The sequence below is a fragment of the Balaenoptera musculus genome, chromosome 14 (genome assembly GCF_009873245.2).
Source record: "Balaenoptera musculus isolate JJ_BM4_2016_0621 chromosome 14, mBalMus1.pri.v3, whole genome shotgun sequence".
Lineage (NCBI taxonomy): Eukaryota > Metazoa > Chordata > Mammalia > Artiodactyla > Balaenopteridae > Balaenoptera > Balaenoptera musculus.
Window position 1 is genome coordinate 42050314 of NC_045798.1, and position 21484 is coordinate 42071797.

The 21484-nt window shown below is 35.0% G+C and overlaps 1 protein-coding gene across 6 annotated transcripts in view; it reads right to left on the bottom strand.

The window, feature by feature from the left end:
- ZNF521 (zinc finger protein 521) overlaps positions 1-21484 on the bottom strand; it is a 280604-nt gene that overhangs the window by 130990 nt on the left and 128130 nt on the right. For 5 of the 6 annotated variants that reach the window (XM_036823680.1, XM_036823682.1, XM_036823677.1 and 2 more), the window contains one exon: positions 2347-2431. In XM_036823680.1, the coding sequence (XP_036679575.1) occupies positions 2347-2431 (85 nt within the window). The remainder of the gene's footprint in view (positions 1-2346; positions 2432-21484) is intronic. The other variant, XM_036823679.1, reaches the window with a different exon arrangement.

Here is a 21484-nt window from a genome sequence, read left to right on the forward strand (position 1 = left end):
ACATCCTCCCCTTACACATTCTCTCTCTCTAGATATTAACAATGCGAGGAAGTGTAGGGACTTGGATGCATGGTCAACAGATGTAACAATTAAATGGATACTATTCATTTGTTTGGGCCTCAAGTGCAAGAGAATTACATATTTTATTATTAAAAAATAGCATGAATATTAACTAACTAGGCCCTCTGTGAAAAGGAATAGAATTTGCTTCTCTGATGGAAGGTGAATTGTTAAACGCTCAGATCCCAAGAGGAGACGAGTGTCATATTAATCCACCATAAGGTAGAGGGGGGAAAGCTTTGGGAAAGCACTAATGATGCAAGGAATATTGAGAGAAATACTAAGGGAAAGGTATAAAGCAATCTAAAAAAAGGGCCAGGACAAACCAATGAACGTTTTGGACAAATGATACCAAAATCAAGAATTCCTCTCACGCTCAACATTCCATTCAGATTCTACGTGTGCAAAAGAACATTAATACTGTGTTGAAAATATATTCCATTTGTTCATCTGGGCCCTGGGATAAATAATAAATCCAGAACCAGAAACATGTTTACACAGACTAAAACTAATCAGAAGCACAACGATTCACTAACTTTTCCACAGGCTGCAAACTTCCAAGAAATATTCTCACTAAAGCCCATGTAAAACTGTAGCATAATGCAGAACCATGAATGACTCTCACCAGTAAACTCTACTCAAGAAATAAAGAGATGGAAAATATTAACACTCATTATTTGGAAAGAAGAATTCATTTGTTCTAACCCATGACGCCCCCCACACCAAGTCCATTTTGAAAGTTTATATAGAGTATTTTTTTGGAATCCAAAATAGAAAGGAAAATAGAAGAAACATTTCAATCTCTCTTACACATTGTCATTACCTTCTAAACACTCAGTAAAACTGTCAGTGTTATTCTGACACATTTAAGAATAGGCCATTTAATGTATAAGAAAATCACTAATAATATTAGTACTTAAATCTCGAAAATATAGAGATAAAGTGACCAATACTTTAGACCAATATTTTAGCTCTTAGGTATATGTTCCATTTTGCATAATTAAGCAGTTAGTCTTTTATAAACCATAATCCTCCTAAAGACCATCATTTGAAAACTATAAAGCAAATCCTATTGAAAACCTATTAATAAAGTTTCCAACATTCTTTTGACTTCATTTTCATTAATATCTACAAGAGCATTACAAGTTTTGTTATAGCTGGTTTTAAGGATCGGTAACTATAGTTGGAGCAACCCTTCCACTGTACGTTCTCAGAATGCAGTTGATTAGTGTATGATAAAACTTGTTTACCCCTGAAAATGAGTTCAGAGTCTAAAATGTTGAATTTTCTTTCCTTTCTTAGAGTTTGATAGTAGGAGACCATGAGGTTGATCAGACTTTTAAAATATTATATCACAATTATTTACAGTATTATAAAACACCATGAAAGGAGTATGAAATAAAAAACTCTCATAGTGTAAAAACACAAATGAATGACAAAAATAGTATAAAGTAATAGCAATTGCCATTTTACTAGTAGAAAAAGATCTGCTTGATAAAGTTTAATTGGCTGGTAAAATTCTTAGTGTTATTACTAAGTGCTTATCAAATTAAAAACATAGGAGGTAACCCCAGAGGAATTAAGGGATAATGGGACAATATGAGTAAGTGAAAAAATTATCCTTTTAGTTCTAGCCCATGTGATAAATGCAAAATCCCTGAAAACAGTGGCTTAGAGCGACTTCAGAGATCTTTACCCAAACCGCTTTTACAAAGATCTGTGTAAAATTTGGTGGGGAATAAAAAATGATGACTGAATTCTTAATGTGATCTTTATGATAATGATTATTTCCAGGCTGTTGAAACCATACATATAAAATTATTTTACGGCAATTTAAATTATTTATGTTTCCCTATCACAAAAACTCACCGCTCTACATTTTGATACAGATGCTTAAGCAACACACAGTACTGCCATTACCATAATAACTTCTGAAATTAAAACCTGTCTAAAACTCTATGGAAAGCTAACATCCAGTTCATTAACCATTCCTGTTAGTTTTCAATAATGCAAAAATGATTAGAAGTTTAATTTGTTAATCACCTGTGTTTTGACTGGCAGTAGATACATAATCCTCTCCAGAAGTCTAAACTAGCCCTTGCAGAAAATAAAATGTGCTAATGTCTTATCAGGCCTAATAATAGTAATAAAAAAATCAATCATGCTTAGGTAAATCATTGATGGTTGAACAATTAATTCATCTTTAACTCTGCTTAATTATATAGGCATTGATGTACACAAGGAGGAGAAAAATCTATGGGTAACAATGTTTAGAGTGTCACTCACCAATCATGTGATTTGCAACATGCACCTGAATATCCCATTCATTGTAGAAAACCATCTGACACTTGATGCACTGATAGGTCTTCTTCTGAGAAAACAAGTATAAACAGAATTACTTAGACGCATGCATTTTCTAAATTTTAATTTAAATTTTTAAAAAACCCAACCCTACCTACTCACAGCATTTTCTTGAGACCTTGGTCTCATATATGTTGTTAACCAAGCTTCTGTGAGGCCACTTGGGCAAAATTCTATGTCCTTACTATGACCTTATGGCTTGATCCTAACACTATGCTTTTAGTTGCAAACAGTTGGAAGAAACGAGGGCACATAATTATGGCATAATATATGTTTAAATATATCTAAACTCAAAAACAGAAGTTGGTATTAAAAAAATATCTGTAACACATGGCTGGGTTTCAGAAACCGATGTCTTTGAAGATCAGGCACACTTTCATTCTGACCAACATAACTGTGGTGTTGTTTCTAGATATTTGTAAGTAAAATAGCCAATAAGTTAAGATTCACAAAATGTAGCTAAGAGATTTAGAGACGATAATTTTTAGGTGAAGTATGAAATTTAGATGATGTTTCAGAAATTGCTAAGTACTAGCATTTAAATACATATCTTCTATAAAGAAATCATGTCATATTGAACATTCTAACACCATTTTATCATTTTACACAAAAGTCTTGTGATAGAACAGGATTTATTATAATTCTTGTATCATAAATAAAGAAACTGAGGTCCAGAGAAGTAGAAAAATGTGCCTGATGTCACAGGGCCACACAGCTGGGAAGAGAAATAAGCTCTCTTGATTCTAAATGCAAGGCTCTCTGATAAAGGCAGCTTTTATGATTTCACATCTTTATTATTGTGTCCCCTATACAGCTCAGTACATATTAGATGAACTCAATAAGTAAAGTACTGCTTAAGTTTTCCAGAACACAGTTACATAAATGCCTTTATGATGAAACTTGATATTTACAATTAAAAACCACCTTGGAAAACAAAATAAAGCCTTATGAAATAATCCATTTGAAACGCTCCCAAAAGTGAGAAAATGACATTTGTAAAATCACATCAATGACAGTTTGTTAAGGCATTCTTATAGAATTATCACTTCATCAGCAGTCATATAAAATTGTTTTACAAACAGTAGCAATAGAAAATATCAGTCTGTCAACTGCAATTAATTTTAAAGAACTCAACAAAATCAAAGTTAAGCACAAAAGTGTAAATGCTGTTAATGTAAAGTTTTCTTAATTATTGTCACTTAACATAGTATTTGCTTCCGTAACAGAGGATGGTATTCCTTGAAAAACACAGCAGTGCAGATGTTATTTCCAGTGGAAGGTTTCTATATAATCTAACAGGCTTTGTACATTAGGCATGTTGTGAATTGAGTGTGCTAGGTCTAAATCTAACACGGACTTGAAAAACCCTGACAATCACCAAGGAAGATTTACTGCACTGAGCTGTTTACAAGATGCTTTTGATGGTAACATATAGAGCAACATGTGTTGCGTAAATAACATCTATCCCTTTTTTAACAATATTTCCCTTTAGAACTAGTTAGAAAATATTTCTTACTCCCAGATGACCTACATTATATATTGTTTATTAGCATACTTCCAGCATTATTCCTGATATGTGATCTTGCTGAAAAACAAAGAAACATAAACTTAACGGCTAGTCTTTTCTCGTTAGCAGAGTAAAACATACAATATGTCGAAAACTGTCTCCAAAAATGATGACTGATGAATATGTTGGCAGAATATACTAGAGTTTTTTTTTTTCCTGGTCTAATAATAAAGAATAAAATCACTTGACAAGCCAAAATAATAAAATACCAGCACTTACTATTGCCTTCAAAATGAACTAACACATTTGAAGATCTATGTTTATAAGTTTTCTTTTATCATTGAAAGAAAATGCTTTTGTCACTACTGATAATTCAAATACTAATGCTACTCTTAAGACAACGTCCAAAATGTTACTTTCTATTCTTATTAACAAAGTCATATTCTGATCTACAAGCTCCTAAATTTGGGGCTAGATGGAGTAAGAATTTAATGTGATCAAAAACAATATACCATGGTCTTAAAATGCTGCAGCTTAAACTTCATCTCACTGTACATCTCACATTTCCCAAATACAAAGCAGTGATACACCAGTTGGGATGTGCTGTAGTTTTCTTTTTAAAGCCATGGTATAAAATTCATTTTTACCCTCAATTTAAAAAAAAAAAAAATTTTAAATGACCTTTAAAACATTCCTTATTGTAATTATAGACTCTTCACAAAATATTTGAAAGACCCCTGCCTGCCCGCTTCTCTCCCATACACCATCTTTAAGTAAAGTGGTTATAACCTCTGAAAGTGTTGGCCTTGCGGGGCTCATTCCCTTGGAGGTAAGGCCATTCCAGCTCTGTACAGCTGAGGTTATGAAGGAATTCTTCCTCATTCTAGGCCCAAATCGACTTTTCACCCATTGGTCCTAATGCTAGGCTCTGCAGCTATAAAGAACAGGCTGAACTTCTTGCCTAAAATGACAGTGACGTGAACCCCTTTTCAGACTGAAAATAGAGTTATGGTGTAAGAAATGCTTTGAGCAACTTTCACTATCCCTGTTACTTTCTTCCAAGTCAATCTTTTAACCAACAGAACCCCAAATTAAGCATAATACTCCAGGGGTGCCCTGACCTGTGCAGAGTACAGGACTGTCACCTCCCTTAGAACAGCTGCTTCCATCTATACAGAAGACAACAACAAAAAAAAAGTCAACTGAGATCATTTCTTTTAAAAGCAGATAAAAGTAGAAACAGAACTTCCATTGTTTGGGCCCCAGATTGGCCTTTATCAACGCTTAAGTTGTCAATTTACTTGAAATGTTAATTTAGTACAATTTTTAAAAGAGACTTTTTTTCATTAGCCTTTTTTAATGTGCTACTTGGGAGTGGGGTTGTCATTTCCTGATTGTTCTCTTTTGTTTTCTGATACTGATAGATGTAATTATCAAGGATACAACTTTTTCCCAGCACCTCATTATTTTTGATTGATTTTGAGAACAATTTAAATGTGCCTTTTTGACACTCTTGTTTTCAGTGATACTCTGGTTAAGGTACTCAGAGACTTTCAGAAAAGATCATCTCATAAATTAAAAAAAAAATGATTAGGATCTCTAATAATGTATACTTTAAAAAACCACATTATTCTGATTAACCTCCCTCCCCATTCAATCTATATTCCATTAGGACTTAGGCTTCACATTTAGCCTCATCGAATTAAAAAAATATATATACTTTGTAGTTGTAATTACTTTGATTTTTTTAAAAAAAACAAAACACTGAGTGTAAAAAAAGAAAATCAATGAGTCCATAGTAATCCTCAAAAACAGAAAAGGAAAAAAATTTCAGTTGCCACCATCAAAGTGACTATTACATGAACCTGTTGTCCTGAAAATTGGTAATTAAAGGCACAGAAGCATCATGATTTTTCAGAAGGTAGTGTAGTTCATGCCTTTTTGATGAGGGAAAGCTCTTTTTTACCGAAGGCTGACAGTAAGGGATGACAAAATTAGAAATTCACCATTTTGCAATGCCAATAAAATGGTCCAGGATAATCATTAATGGATGCTAAAACTATTAGGAGAAACGTTAGTCTCAGAGACACAATTTTCATCCTTTGATAACAGCAAAGAGAAAGATGTACCTTTCCAGAGACTTATCTGGTGGCAATCACTGTAACCAGACTATTTAGCTTACCATTACTAATAATGGACATTATGTGTCTCTCAGTGTGATGCAGTATGAAGTATAATACATCATAATAAAGTATTCTTATCTAAAATGTATACCTGAGTCTAATTAAGCCTTTAGATGAAGCATTCTAATTTTTGGGAAATGCAAGGATAGAGGAACAAGTGTTTCTTTGAGGAAAAAACATTACACAAATCCAGAATAATCTTCAAAACAAATCAAGAATATTCTTGGCCTGTTATCTTCAAAAAGTTAACGTTTAAGGGGGAAAATAACTGGAGAGATTGTTCTCAAATGAAAGACAGAAAAAAGACAACTATTTAATGTAGTGTGAGGTAAATACAATGTGTGGTTTCTGAACTGGGGAGAAAACAGCTATAATAAGGTTTTTGAGGAAATTGGGGAAATCTGAACATCAGCTGATTATTAGACAATATTGAGGGATTACTACTGTTAACTTTCTCAGATGTGATAATGGTATTATGATTATGTGAGTAAATGTCCTTTCTGTTAGGAGATGCATACCGAATATTTAGATGTGAAGTGGCATGATGTTTGCAATTTACTTTCAAAAGATCCAGAAAAGAAGAACATATATAGTCATACACAGATAAAGCAAATACGGCTAAATGTTAACAATTATTAAATCTAGGTGCATGCTTGAACATTTACGTAGTAACAAACAAGTGGGAATAAATGAATAGGGTAATTCATAATATGTAGTTTTGTCAACATTAAATCCCATCCCCCTGTTCATTTTACATTCCCACACTTGGTGTACACCAAAAATAATTTGTGCTTAGTTGTTATAAATACCTTTGCAAACATTTTTGTATTGTTTGGAGGGATTCTTCTGATGTTTGTTTTTTACGAATCTAATGTATAAACCCTAAGAGGGCAGGAATCATTGCTGACATCCATTTCTGTAGTAAAGTAATAACAATTCCTTACAATTGCATCATGCTTTACAGTCTATAAAAACTCATATGGGTGAAACTCACTTGCAACAAAACTGTGAGAATAGATAAAAGAGGATTATCCTCATTTACAGATTAATTAAATGACTTGTCCCAAGTCATGAAGGTTGTGAATACCATAAGTAAGGCCAATATTCTACCCTGTCTCCCACCCACTGGGTTTTTTTTTTTTTTTTTTTGGCTGCATTGGGTCTTCGTTGCTCTGCGCGGGCTTTCTCTAGTTGCGGCAAGCGGGGGCCACTCCTCATTGCGGTGCGCGGGCTGCTCATTGCGGTGGCTTCTCTTGTTGCGGAGCATGGGCTCTAGGCGCGCGGGCTTCAGTAGTTGTGGCGCACGGGCTCAGTAGTTGCTGCGCATGGCCTCTAGAGCGCAGGCTCAGTAGTCGTGGCGCACGGGCTTAGCTGCTCCGCGGCATGTGGGATCTTCCCGGACCAGGGCTCGAACCCGCGTCCCCTGCACTGGCAGGCAGACTCTCAACCACTGCACCACCAGAGAAGTCCCACCCACTGGGTTTTAACACAGTTTAAACTATGATCGTTCGCAGGCAAATTTACAATTGCATTTTAGGTGCATTTTGAAAGAAGGCTCTCCTTAGAATTGTTTACTGCTTTGGTCCTTGACAATGCCAGGGATGGTATGAGACTAGCTGATGACACTGAAGGAACAGTTTCTAGCCACTTTCACCGTAGGCTCCCAGTCCCAGACCCTTGACCAAGATCCACCGGGCAGAACTGGTTCCCCAAAGTCCCCCAGTTGCTTCAAGATTTTCTTTTGCTCTCAGCGTCTTGAAGTTTTATTGTCATATTTTCAACTGTATATTTATGTTTATTTGTCCTGCTCAATACTTACGGAACAATTTCAATCTGAGGGTTCAGGTATGTCTCCAATCCTGAAATCTTTCAGTGACCTTTTCTTCAGTTTTTAGGTCTCTCTCACACACTTTCCATTCACTGCCACTGGAGCTCCTGTTAGACACAGACTGGAGCCTCCCAATCTATCCTCCGTGTATCTTAACCATTTTTTCATTCATGTTTTAAAAATCGGCTTGTCCTCTGTGTTCTGGTCTAGGTGATTTTCTCTGTACTTTTACAAACCATTGGTTCTCTCTTCACTGATGTTCAGTCTAGAGTTTATCCTATCTACTAAAGCTTTTATTTCAATGACTATTCGTCATTTCTAACGTTTCTAATTTTAAATACAAGTGCTCTTTTAAAAAAAATTTCTACTTGGATTTGCTCCAAAATTTGTCACTCTTTTTAGTAAAAATCATACTTTCATTTATCTTTCTAAGCTTCTAAACATACTTATTTCAAAGTCTTTGTCAGACTGCTCCATATAATTAATTTCTTCTAGAGTAGAATCTTGGTCTCATAGCGGTTGGGTTTTATTTGTCTGCTTTACTACATGAATCTAATGAATCGTTCACATATTTTGGAATCTTGGTTTGAAGCCCATTTTTAGCGAAAGGTTTTTATTCTATGTACTCATTCCTCCCTTTCCAGTACTTTTGCCATTGCTTCTACTAGGCCATCCAGGCTACCAGACCAGGCTAGGTCACACAGGGGCACTTCCTGTGTATCTGCTGTGCTACAGGGATGTCAGAGACACTGTGAGCTGAATCACAGGGCCAGCATATGGCTAATTCAGTTTTAAGTCACAAACTGTATCTCTCTTCCTACCCCTTTAACTGTACAGCTCACAGGCCCTAGATCCATGTATTGCTCAGCAACAGAACCTTTATTCTAGTTTCCTGTCATGAGCAATGAAGTTTCTCCCCAGGCCCTGCTTTAAGCAGCGGGTCTGGCTTTGTCCCATAGGTAATGAGAACTCTAGTTACCACTTCTTATTTCTGGAATAGAGTCCAGGAGACCCCTGGCTTCAACCCTGATAACCACTTGGTTTTTAAATTTGGTTCTCAGATCTCAAAGATGGACAACTGTTTTGAGGCTGACTAAATCCATTTGGTTTTCTAACTTTCTATTTTGTCTATCATTGGTATATGTTTGGAGCATCAAAGCATGAAGTTACAGAGCCAGTTTTCAAGGACATCCCACAGCCCTCAGGCCTCTCTATATCACCAATCCAAAACTTTGGCAGTGGCTATCAAGGAAGAATTAGTCTCAGACTCAATCGGGACCCCCTGAAATTAAGATGTGCACAATGATGCTATAAAATACCCATTCCAAATATAATCACCAGTCTTAGTAGGAAAGCAACTTTAGGATTCTCTTTCTGCAATTAGTTACTATGCAGTGGCTTCATCATTTAGCTGTGTGACAAATCATTTAATGACCCTGAGTCTTAGTTTCCCTCCCTGTGAATTAAAAATAATAAAACTTACATTTATAGTTGATGTGAGAAGCAAGTAAGAACTATATAAAAGTGCTTAGCTTAGTACCATGCCTACCATGTAGCATGTCTGCATTAAATAGTAACTACCTTTATTACTCTTTACTTGACAGGTTATTAGGGGGATGGAATGAAATACCCGATGAGCTGTATGGCACAACAAAGTTGCTTGTCAGAGATTATTTCTCACTGTTGTATGTGGACTTTAAAACCATATTAAAATTTCCCTAAACTAGAATCCAGTAATTTAGATTGTATGGAAATTAGCAAGGGCCAAACAAATGTTTATTAAATAAAGCTTTAAAAATTAATTGCATAAAGAATGTCACAAGTTGGTGACAGGGTTGTGGGGTGGGAAGGAAGAGGAGGGTAGAACATGTGAAAAAAGGTTCAACCTCACTTGGAAAAAAAGCTGTTTTCAAGGACTATAGCAATATCCATTACCATTTCAAGAACAAATATATTAATTACACATGAGACATATATTTAAGATCAGTGGCACCTTTACTTGGCAGTATTTTGTTGGCAAGCAAATGGATATCATATGTGAATGAAAATAATGAACCTACAGCTTTCCACAAATACTCAATACTTCAGACATTTTAGTAATTTGGTTTGGTCATTTTCCAATTCTGAATTTGTGTGAAAATAAGTCACTGAACAGAGAGGGGAAAAAAAATGGGTGAAATTAAATGAAAGCTACTAATGATGAAAAGCTCACCCAAATAATTCATTAAAAAAACACCAGTATCAACTTTCTATTGTGTGTTTTCATGGCGGTTAAAAGGAAGACATTATTGTCTTACAGATGTAGTTAATGTCTAGACATTAAGCACTATATAACACTTTACACAATGCCTGGCATGTACTAAAAGTTCAATAACCAAGAGGTATTACAAGGAGGAGAGAACACACACAAAGATTAAACTGTTATAAGTATTCAATATTTTGCCCACCTAACATGGCAAAGCATTAAATGGCAAACCAAGTACCAGTCAATGTTGGCAAAGAGAAGACAGTGAAAACATACCAGATAGGCATGGGTTAATATGGTCTACAAGAATCAGGAAAAGCTCCCTGGGAGAGAAAAGACTTGATCTGAGGTCTAAAATGGAAATAATTTCCTTGAGTTCAAAACCCAGATACAAAATGTCTAGTACATGCCAGGCAAGTTGCTCACAGTCTGGTGGGGGAATTTGGTGGAATGAGGAAGGTAATTCAGAACAGAAGAAGGGCTAAAGAAGATTGCTCTGGACAGGAAAAAGAGAGAGACAACAATCTAGTCAGAAAGAATCTGGAAAAGGATTTTTGCTTTAAATGATTCATTAAAATGCATTTTTTCTTTTAATTATAGACAAATTTTGCACAGGTGCATGTGGTATAAGAAAGGAAAAAATATTTATCTTTACAAATAAAATCCAAAACTCCATGAAGATATAAATTTAAGCTACTAGTAACTTTGAAATCAAGGGGTAAAAAAAGTTGAACCATTTTTCAGCTTCTCTTGGGTTCTCTTTGAATATTAGATAAAACGGCATTAGTTTATTTCAAAGGTATCATCAATAGTCAAAAAACAGGAAATAATTGAATCCGCAAAAAAAAAAGAAAATCCAACTGGTATTCATTAAAAAACAAAACCCATGTCAAAGATGGAGTAATTTCCATGAGTTATACCAGACAAATTTCATGGAAGGAATTTATTACCTTGAAGTTCAGGGAGAATTATTTTATTTTTTTAAGTTTAAAATGAATTGTCGGACTTCCCTGGTGGCGCAGTGGTTAAGAATCCGCCTGCCAATGCAGGGGGCACGGGTTCGAGCCCTGGTCCGAGAAGATCCCACATGCCGCGGAGCAACTAAGCCCGTGCATCACAACTACTGAGCCTGCGCTCTACAGCCTGCGAGCCACCACTACTGAGCCCACGTGCTGCCAACTACTGAAGCCCACACGCCTGGAGTCCGTGCTCCACAGCAAGAGAAGCCACCGCAATGAGAAGCCGGCACACTGCAATGAAGAGTAGCCCCCGCTCGCCGCAATTAGAGAAAGCCTGCACGCAGCAACGAAGACCCAAGGCAGCGAAAAATAAATAAATAAATAAATTTATTTTTTTTTAAATAAAATGAATTGTCTCCTAACACATTTATTTATTTCCCTCAAAATTTGCCTTTTTATGTTCTTGAACTTGATGTCTAACATTAAAAACTGAATTTAAGGGGCTTCCCTGGTGGCGCAGTGGTTGAGAATCTGCCTGCCAATGCAGGGGACACGGGTTCGAGCCCTGGTCTGGGAAGATCCCACATGCCGCGGAGCAACTAGGCCCGTGAGCCACACTGCTGAGCCTGTGCTCCGCGACAAGAGAGGCCACAATAGTGAGAGGCCCGCGCACCACGATGAAGAGTGGCCCCCGCTTGCCGCAACTAGAGAAAGCCCTCGCACAGAAACAAAGACCCAACACAGCCCAAAATTAATTAATTAATTAATTAATTTTAAAAAAAACAAACAAACTGAATTTAAGCCCAAATTTCCCTTGGAGAGAGATGCTTTATTAGGCTCACTTATTCATCTCCAGTTCTCAGATTTCTCCTGATTCAGCTACTGGAGATGAAAGTTTTGTGAGAAAGAAAAAAAATATTTTAGGATTCATTAAGACATATTTTCTTAAGTATATAACTTCTGCCCTCAAAGCAAGTTGAGAATGTAGACAGGTTTGTGAACTCTTTACAAGTACTAGTACCATTTACTAGAGACTCGTCATACATATCAAAAGGTTGACATAGAGAGGTTTTATTTAATATTAAATCATAAAAGTTTCCTCTTGATTCTCTTATAATTCATTACATGTTGTATCAGAATTATTTCAATAAAACTGATTTATCTCTAAAGGGCTGTAAGGGTAGGGAGAGGGCTCTGTCTTACCCATTTGTATCTATGCAATACATAACGTAAATATTTACACTCAATCAATTAATGTGTGAATGACTCATACCTGTTCATTGTAAAATAAAAAAATCTTTGCTTCCTTCCACTTCTCTTTAGATGAAGGCTCCTGTGGAGTCACAGTGATTCCCTTTTGTTTATATTCCTAATCTATCCTTGTAGCTATTCTTCTGTGAAAGGAATACTGCACATTCTGGTAGTGTGTGTTTCGTCTACAGAACACCCTCCCTCTTATTTGGGTCATTTCAGTTACCCTGTATCTGCCCAAATCGCCTGGTCCTTTATCACTCTTATTCCAATGAGATATACCACCTCCTGTCCTCCTACTCCCAGCAGTTTTTTTTTCGCTTCTCTCTTCCTCCCTATTTTCATTTCGGGTTCTGCCTTCTCTCGTCCATCCCTTCCACTTGAACCGCTTTCCTACTGAAGCGTGTCACACCACCCTTCTCTTCTCCTTCAGATTGCTTCTAAAATCCCACCTGCTCCGTAAAGCTTGTTAGCAATAACACCCACACAACAACGTGGGTGTTTACTTTTTTATTCTTGTTGCTTGTACTCTTCAACAGTAAGTTTTTAAGGATAGAGGTCTGTTGCTTTGACTTTACCTATTCTAAAACATACTGTGCAGTTACCATGTATATAAATATATAGGTGGTGGGGTTCTTTTAATCCCTTGATTTAACTGAAATTATTTGGATTTCTTCAATCCCTCCTCATTCATCATTCCAAAAATATCTTTTAAAAATAGAATAAAATGCCACCATATTCTTCATATTTTCAAAGGTACTAGCACAAGCTTATATAGAATATTGGGGAGTTTGAGAATTGAGAGGGACAAGTGAATATCTCAATTTCCTCATCACAGACAATCAAAGTGAGGTCCCCAGAGAGATGAAGTGTCCTTGTCTGTGACTCACAGAAAGTGACTCACAGAAATTTCTAGCAAGCCTAGAACTCTGGGTCACCATGAATACACCCACATTTATATGATGGGTGTGCACATTTACAAAAAGGAATTGGTAACTACTGCCACGCTGGCTCGTTATCCTGCTTGAAGCTTACTGTGTCTCCTCCTGGACGTGTGCTGCAGAATGGCTTTCATAGCCACCTCTCCATCGCTGGTTCTTTCTACTACCTGCTGCCTTCTTTGGGGGGTACTCATTTCTCAGTGCCTACTTTTAGCTTGGAATTTACTATATTATATTCAAAGCATCTATTCACATTACATTCTAAGGTCTCCTGTCACTTAAGGAACTATGCCTTATTTCCCCTCTACAGCTCCATCACCCAAGCACACTGCCTGACATGGAGCATTTATGAAGGAGTGTCTGAACCACACAGAAGAGAACTGATTTGGGCTTTTTATAAGTATACTCAAGAGTAAGTGTTTTCAGAGAAATTTACTGGAGGGAACCAGATTGCTGCCACCAAAAACACCTAAATTCTGCATAGTACAACCAGATAAGACCCAGCCTTCCTTCAGATTATCCCAGAAAATTAAACTGTGGACCTGAAAAACCTCTGCATAATTATTATTGATAATATATCTTATAAAGCTAGACATTTTTCAAATTAAAAATATCCCAAAATATAAAAGAAAATATGGGGCCCTTTCCCAACAGGGCCTTGAGAACATTACTCTACAGTATAGAATACGAGGGGAAACATTAAGAAAAAGATGGTAATATGAAATTAGACATTTTATATAGAATCTGTGCAAGGCAAGCACTGTAATATTTTCTCGATATTCTTTAAAAGTCCAGGTGATAAGTCAGTCATTCTTTTAAAAGACATTTTGTAATTTCAATGTGACTATCCTTACAAGGCATTTGAGAATATCCATTTTTCCAATCCTGTCAACTCCTCACCATCTTAATATGTACATGATTCACTATATGAGGGTATATCTCCTTTTAGAAGGTTTAATTCTTTGCCAAGAGAAACATGAAACAATATCTATGATGTTTGTCATTGTGTACTCAGTGTCTTTGCACACTGCTTGCCACGTGTCTGAAACTCAATAACTGTTGAATGAATGAATGAACTAGATGCAAATTAATATCAGCAGTTGGGGAATGTCTGCTTTGGCATCGTTTAAATTTGTATAACAAAATGATATCAATCCAGATCCAATTAATGGTGCTAAAAGGATCTGTCTTCCACCAAAACGATTTCAATTTTCCAGTCCTAGTGGGTATAGACATTAAACTTAGAGGGCTTCCTGCCAGTTTTTCAACTATCTTATCTGGTCATGTAGTCCTCCCCTCCCACCCTTCCTTCTACCCCCCCCAACTCTTTCCACTCTTCTGTTCTTCCTCTTACTTTTTCTTAAAAAATGATCTTTATTAAACATGTGGTCGCTTTCATAATTAAATTTGTATTTCTGGACATTTCTTTATCATGAGCTCTTATGAAATCAGGAAGCTCATTTTTGCTTCCTTACTGTAAGCCACACTTATAAAATACACAAGATAATCCTTAGATTTATCTTAAGAGGAGTACGTTAACATCAGACTTTGTCAAGCTCGGTTTATCAATGCCACTTTGATTTCTAATCATGGTATATCTTTGCTTCAAAATATCTCTCAATCACTTACTAGTAATTTTTAAAACATAGTACTCTGTTACAAAAATAAATCAAGAGGTTATGCATCTAAATTATAAATCCTGTCCAAGGACAAAAAAAAAAGCAAAACTTTCACCACTTTTCTTTCCCCAGAATGTAAATATATTTGATCCATGAAGAAAATGGCTAGTGAGTTTTAGGCAAATAAATAATAGTTCTTTAAAATTAACCACCTCTCAAACTATTCACTTGCTTCTTGAGCTTAGGAGAAAGTGTCTTATTTTGATATTCACTTACTATGCCTTTCATTTACAATTTTTAACTTTCTTAGATATTATTTCCCCAAGATTTTTTTTGCTCTCCTGCTCTCCATGATATGTTTCAATCCAATAATACTATTGGACATTTTCGATTTCTTATCTATAATTCCTTTTTCCACCTATACTCTCATCTATTTACACGTTTTTCTACCTTTTATATTTATTGTTGCCTGATGCTATCTCTGAATAATATTTTATCTTTGTGGCTTTTACATTCTCTTTGTCCCTTGGATTTCATTGCTTCTATATTTGTTTTAATATTTGATTACGCTTTTCTATATAATCAACTTTGTAGACACATGATGACTGATTTCAATGCATTTTTACCAAATAATCCATAGTTCTAGTATTAGATAAAATTATTCTAGATTATAGTAATAAATTAACTGAAGCACATTTTAGATATAAATTATATGAATGTGTACATACATACATAGGGATATGTGCTGACTTATACACAGATATTATATAAATGATGTACCATATGCAACATTTGTCAGGTGCTTCAGTTTACCAAGAACTTTCTTACAAACATATGATCTGCTCTTTACAATAACACTATAAAGTAGGCAAAATATGGATTATGCCCATGTTAGCAATGAAGGAACTCAAGCTTAGGAAAGACTAGTTAAGATCACACAGATGGTTCTGTCAACTGTTATTTGAACTCGGTTTTTCTCTAAGTACAATATTTTCTTCTACTACGTTATGTGGCTTATGCGTAAACTCTCCATACCCATAGGGGCAATCTCGGAATAACAAAACATGTTCAGACTCAGTTGAAGGCTTGCTTATGTAATATAATGTTTAATTGAACAAAATCAATCTTTTGCCTTGACATGGGGATTTTTTTTATAGGATTTCACCTGCCACTCAATCTCTTTACGACACGAATTGCATAGTCTATTACATACTTAGGAGAAGTCTTATGTTCTATTTATGTGTGGTTCCTTCTTTGTTTCTTTTTCCATTTGTTTTCATCACCAGCTTTCAATTATTTACAAGTGTTGACTGAGAACCTATGACGTGTTAAGAAACTCTCCTGAGAAACACGGAGGATACCATGCAGCCCTGCCTGCACCCCTCACTCTGGCTCCCTGTGCTGCAGCCACGCTTAGCCCCTTGCTATTCCTAAGCCTGCCAGGCACGCTGCTGCCTTCGGACTTTTGCTTGGGAGTTCTTTCCGCTTTGCTCCCTCTTTACACAGATACCTGCAAAGCGAACTCCTGCCTGGTTATTTGCTATCTCCTCTGAACTACTGTAGCACTTCACTAGTACTTCTATTAAGGCACATATTCCATTCTACTTTATACTGTATTTATTGCTATACATTAATTTTTTCCTAGTAAACTATAAGCCCTCAGGGGGCTATACTGGGAAGAGAGACATGTATTCAAATAACCATATTCGTATAATGCTCATCCTCTTTACAAACCTGATAGCCTAATGCCTTGTACATTGCAGGAAATGAATAAATTTACCTTAAATTGAAGCACCAGACGAGGAATAAAAAGTTAATGCTATAGATTAATGTTCCCCAAAGTGTGAGATATGCACCACCTCAACTATAAAGCATGGATACGGCTCTTTCTAATTACACAAAAGAAAAAAGTCTCACTAAGATGCTAATATGTCTTTAATACCTCTACAAACCTTGACAAACTTACTCGTAACAATGAAAGAACAGGTTTCAGACTGACAAACCTTTGCAGGTATGAGTATAGCTAGAATTTTTAAAACATTATTTTCTATTAATTGTATTACTTTTATATTTATCTTATATTTATGATAAGTAATACTGATTGCATACTATGGTTCTGATTATTTTGCTTTTTAAGTTAAATATTAAATGCTTACAAACAGTAAACATAAGTAATATATAAATAGTAACTATTAAACAAACACCTGTGTGCCCAACTTAGCTTCCTGTGTGGTCTTCTCAAACCATCTATTATTCTCTGTCTGAATTTGCATTTCCCATATTACTGATGAGGATTAAACATTTTCACATGTTTACTGGATCTTCATGTTTCCTCTTTGTGAAATGCCTGTTCATGTTAATTTCATATTTTCTTATTTGGTGATTTGAGTTCTCCTGTTAATTTGTGGCTATTTCTTATCTATTTAGGAAACTAATACTTTTTCCAACTATATGTGTTATAAATATATTTTATTATCTTGGAGCTCTTATTTTTGCTCACTTTATGGTAACTTTTGGTAAATGGAAGTTACTATTTTTAATGTAGATGAACATATCAATCATTTTACTTGTGATTTATACTCTCTGGGTCTTATTTGAGAAATCTTTCCCTAATCTAAGGTCATAAAAAATTCTATTTTTTTCTATGATTTATGGTTTTGTTCTTTCACACATTTTTACACACGTGAGTAGGGGCTCAATTTTATTTTGTTTTTCTCTATGGCTAACAAGTTGAATACTCCATTCATTCCCCCACTGAGGTGCAAAGACAGCTCTACTCTATTCAGTCTGATATCTCTTTCGGAGAATCTCTATTTTGTTCTGTGGACAAATATCATGTCATCCTAATTACTGCAGATTTATTATAAATTGACTACAGAGTAGGACAAATCCTACCCCACCTGCTCTTTTTCTTCAAGAGTATCTTTGCTATTCTTGACCTTTTGTTCTTCAGTATACATTTTTGAATCTGCTTGTCAAGTTCCAAAAAAAAAAAATTTTTTTAAGTACACTTTAAAACCTGTAGAAATTTTCACTAGAATAGCTGTGAGTCCACAGATCAAATTAGGGATAATTGAGAGCTTAACAGTATTGAGTCTTCCTATTCCTGAACAAGTTAAATCTGATCATTTATTTAGGTCTTTAACAATATCTTTTAATAATGTTTTATCATTTTCTCCATAGTCTTGCACACCTTATAAGATTTATTTCTAAGTACCTATTTTTGAGCTTATTATAAATGGAATTATTTTAAAATTCATATTTTCTAACGTTTTTGGTGATGAATAAAAATCGAATTAACTTGTATGATTTGATTTGGTAGCCAGCAACTTTGCTAAAGTTTTATTCATTACAATAGTTTGTCTTTAGATTCTTTGGATTTTGTTTTACAAACAAACATATGACCTCTAAATGAGTTTAATTTGGTTCTTTTCAATTTCAGTGTTACCTGTTTTTTTATTAGTAAATTCATTTTTGTTTTATCTTATATTGTTGGTTAAATCACCCAGGAAGCCTTATTAGTGATTTTATTATAAAATAATAATTGCATTAAAATTTCGCCACTAATGATGATGCTTGCTGAAGCCGATATTTTAAACAGTCTTTATAAGGGTAAGGAAATTACTGCCTATCCCTAATTAAGTGTTCTTTTTGATCACAAAAGTATGTTGAATTTAGTTTTTTCTGCAACTCTTGAGATTAACATATAATTTATCTCCTTTAAACTGTTAATGTGGTAAAATTAATTAATTGATTTCCTGAGGTTGAACCCACCTTGTATTCTTGTGATAAAATCATTTTGGTTATAGTATAAAAATCATTTTTTACCAGTGTGAATTTAGTTTGTTTACATTTTGTTTAAAAGTTTAAAATATAAAATCATGAGTAAAACTGGCCTAAATTTTCATTTTACATTTTTGTCTGGTTTTGACATCAAGGTTATACTAGATTCATTAAATGAACTGGAGTGTTCCCTCTTTTTATACTTTCTGGCACAGCTTTGGAATTATGTGTATGTTCTGGTATTTTCTTTGTGGGAAGGTTTTCAACAATTTATTAACTCTTTAATATTTATGGAATCATTCTACTCCTCTCTCTTTTTCTTGAGCCAGCTTTGGTAACATATCATCCTAAGACTGTTCCCATATAATCAAAATTATCCAGTTATTAGCATAAAGTTCTTCACAGTATTATCTTACTCTTCTTTATTTTGTGTGTTTTTGGTGCATTCTGTAAAATTTTTATTGAGAAATAACATATGTATAGTAAACTGCTGTAACCTTAAGAATATGCCTGATTTACGGAATTTTACAAATACCAGTGTAACCACCACATAGATCTAGATATGGAACATTTCTAGAATGTTTCCTTCCACCCTTTCCTAGTTGATACCATCCCAAAGGTAACTATTCTGACTTCGATTATCAGAAATTAGTTTTGCCCATTCTTAAATTTTATATGAATGGAATTGTGTAGTAGGATGTGTGTGGTTCCTTTTTTTCATCATTTTGTATATGAATATTCCAGGTTGTTACATAGCGGTAGTTCATTCTTCTTTATTTGTGTAGTAGTCCATCATATGAATGAAATAAAATTCATAATCATTGTATGAGTGTATTTATACATTTATTCTATTTTGACAGACACTTCGACTCCCGCTTAAAGCTTATATGCAAAAGCTACTATGAATATTCTTGTTCATTACTTGTTAAACATGTGCATTCATTTCTCTTAGATATAAACCTAGGAATAGACTTGATGGGTCGTAGAGTAGGCTAGTAATCAACTTTAGTATATACTGCCCAACAGTTTTTGAAAGCAGTATACAAAATTATACTCTCACCAGTAAAGTAAGAGAGTTCCAATTGCTCTTCATTCTTGCAAAAAAGAATTTATGTATTCTTTTTTATTTCAGTCATTCTGATATGTGTAGTGGTTCCCCTACTACCTTTTTAACTTCTGCACATGTGAAGTTATGGCTCCCCCTTCATTATTCATATTGTTTATTTCTTGTTGTTTTACCCTGATTAATCTCACCAGAAGTTTGTAAACTTTGTTAGTCATTTCAAAAAATTAATGTTTTACTTTGTTGGCCTCCTTGTTGTTTGTTTTACATTTCATTACTTTTTGCTCTTAGCTTTACTATTTCCTTCGTTTCTATTTTTTATGGGTTTGTTTTCTTGTTCTGTTCCTAATGTCTTAAGTTTGATTTTTATCACATTGATATTAAGCTTTTTAAAATTTTCTAATATGTATTTTTATGTTCTAATAACTTTCCCTCTAAATACTGCTTTAATTTATATCTCACAAGTTTTAAAATATAGTTGTCTTTCAGTTTGAAGTGTTTTTAATTGCTATTTCCATGCCCTCTTTGTTCCATGGGTGGTTTAATTTTGAAATGTATGGGGTTTTGGGAACTTCCCTGGTGGCGCAGTGGTTAAGGATCCGCCTGCCAATGCAGAGGACACGGGTTTGAGCCCTGGTCCAGAAAGATCCCACATGCCGCAGAGCAACTAAGCCTGTGCGCCACAACTACATAGCCTGTGCTCTAAAGCCCGCGAGCCACAACTACTGAGCCCATGTGCCGCAACTACTGAAGCCCACGTGCCTAGAGCCCACACTCCATGACAAGAGAAGCCACTGCAATGAGAAGCCCACGCATTGCAACGAAGAGTAGCCCCCGCTCGCCACAACTAGAGAAAGCCCATGCGCAACAGCAAAGACCCACCGCAGCCACAAAACAAACAAACAAACAAACAAATAAATAAATAATGAATTTATAAAAATAAAATAAAATTTATGGGGTTTTAAAAAATAACTTTTTTATTTATAATGTATATGTATTGTGGTCAGAAAACGTGATTTGTGAGATCCTAAACTTTTAAATCTGTTGTGAATTATGATAGGAAGAGAGTAAAAGAGATCAGTTAGTTTACAAGGATAAGACTTGCACTGGAGAGAGAACGCAGGAGATGCAAACAGAAGAGAAAATACAGCACCTGGAGAGTGACCAACTCAAAAGGTTAGGAGACCAAACAAGATGTAGGAGATACATACAAAGTTTCAGACAAGAATAATTAGGAGAATCATGGAACACAGACAAAAACTGGAGAGAAAAAAAAGAAATTATGATTTGATTTGATCAAATGGCTAGCACAATGTTCAACCAGTAATGTCAAACAAGTTAACTGAAAATCTAGGACAGGGCTTAACGAGAGGTTACAGGTTGAAATTTGATATTTCACTCATCTGTATGGGATAATAATTCAGTAATAGGAAATGAGGGTAAGGGAAGAAAAAAACATATTAAAAATAGAACCCTTAAAAACATGCACATTTAAAAGGTGAAAAAATATATACAAATAAGGAACTGGCTATTTAGTTTTTTTAAAAGTCTTTACAAGGTTCTCATAATTAGGCTGTTAAATTTCTAGAAACATACAGTACATCTACTAGAAAACTGCATCTATATTACACAGAGAGGGGAGCCAACCAGTAATAAGAGATCCAGAATGTAGCTTTCCATTTTC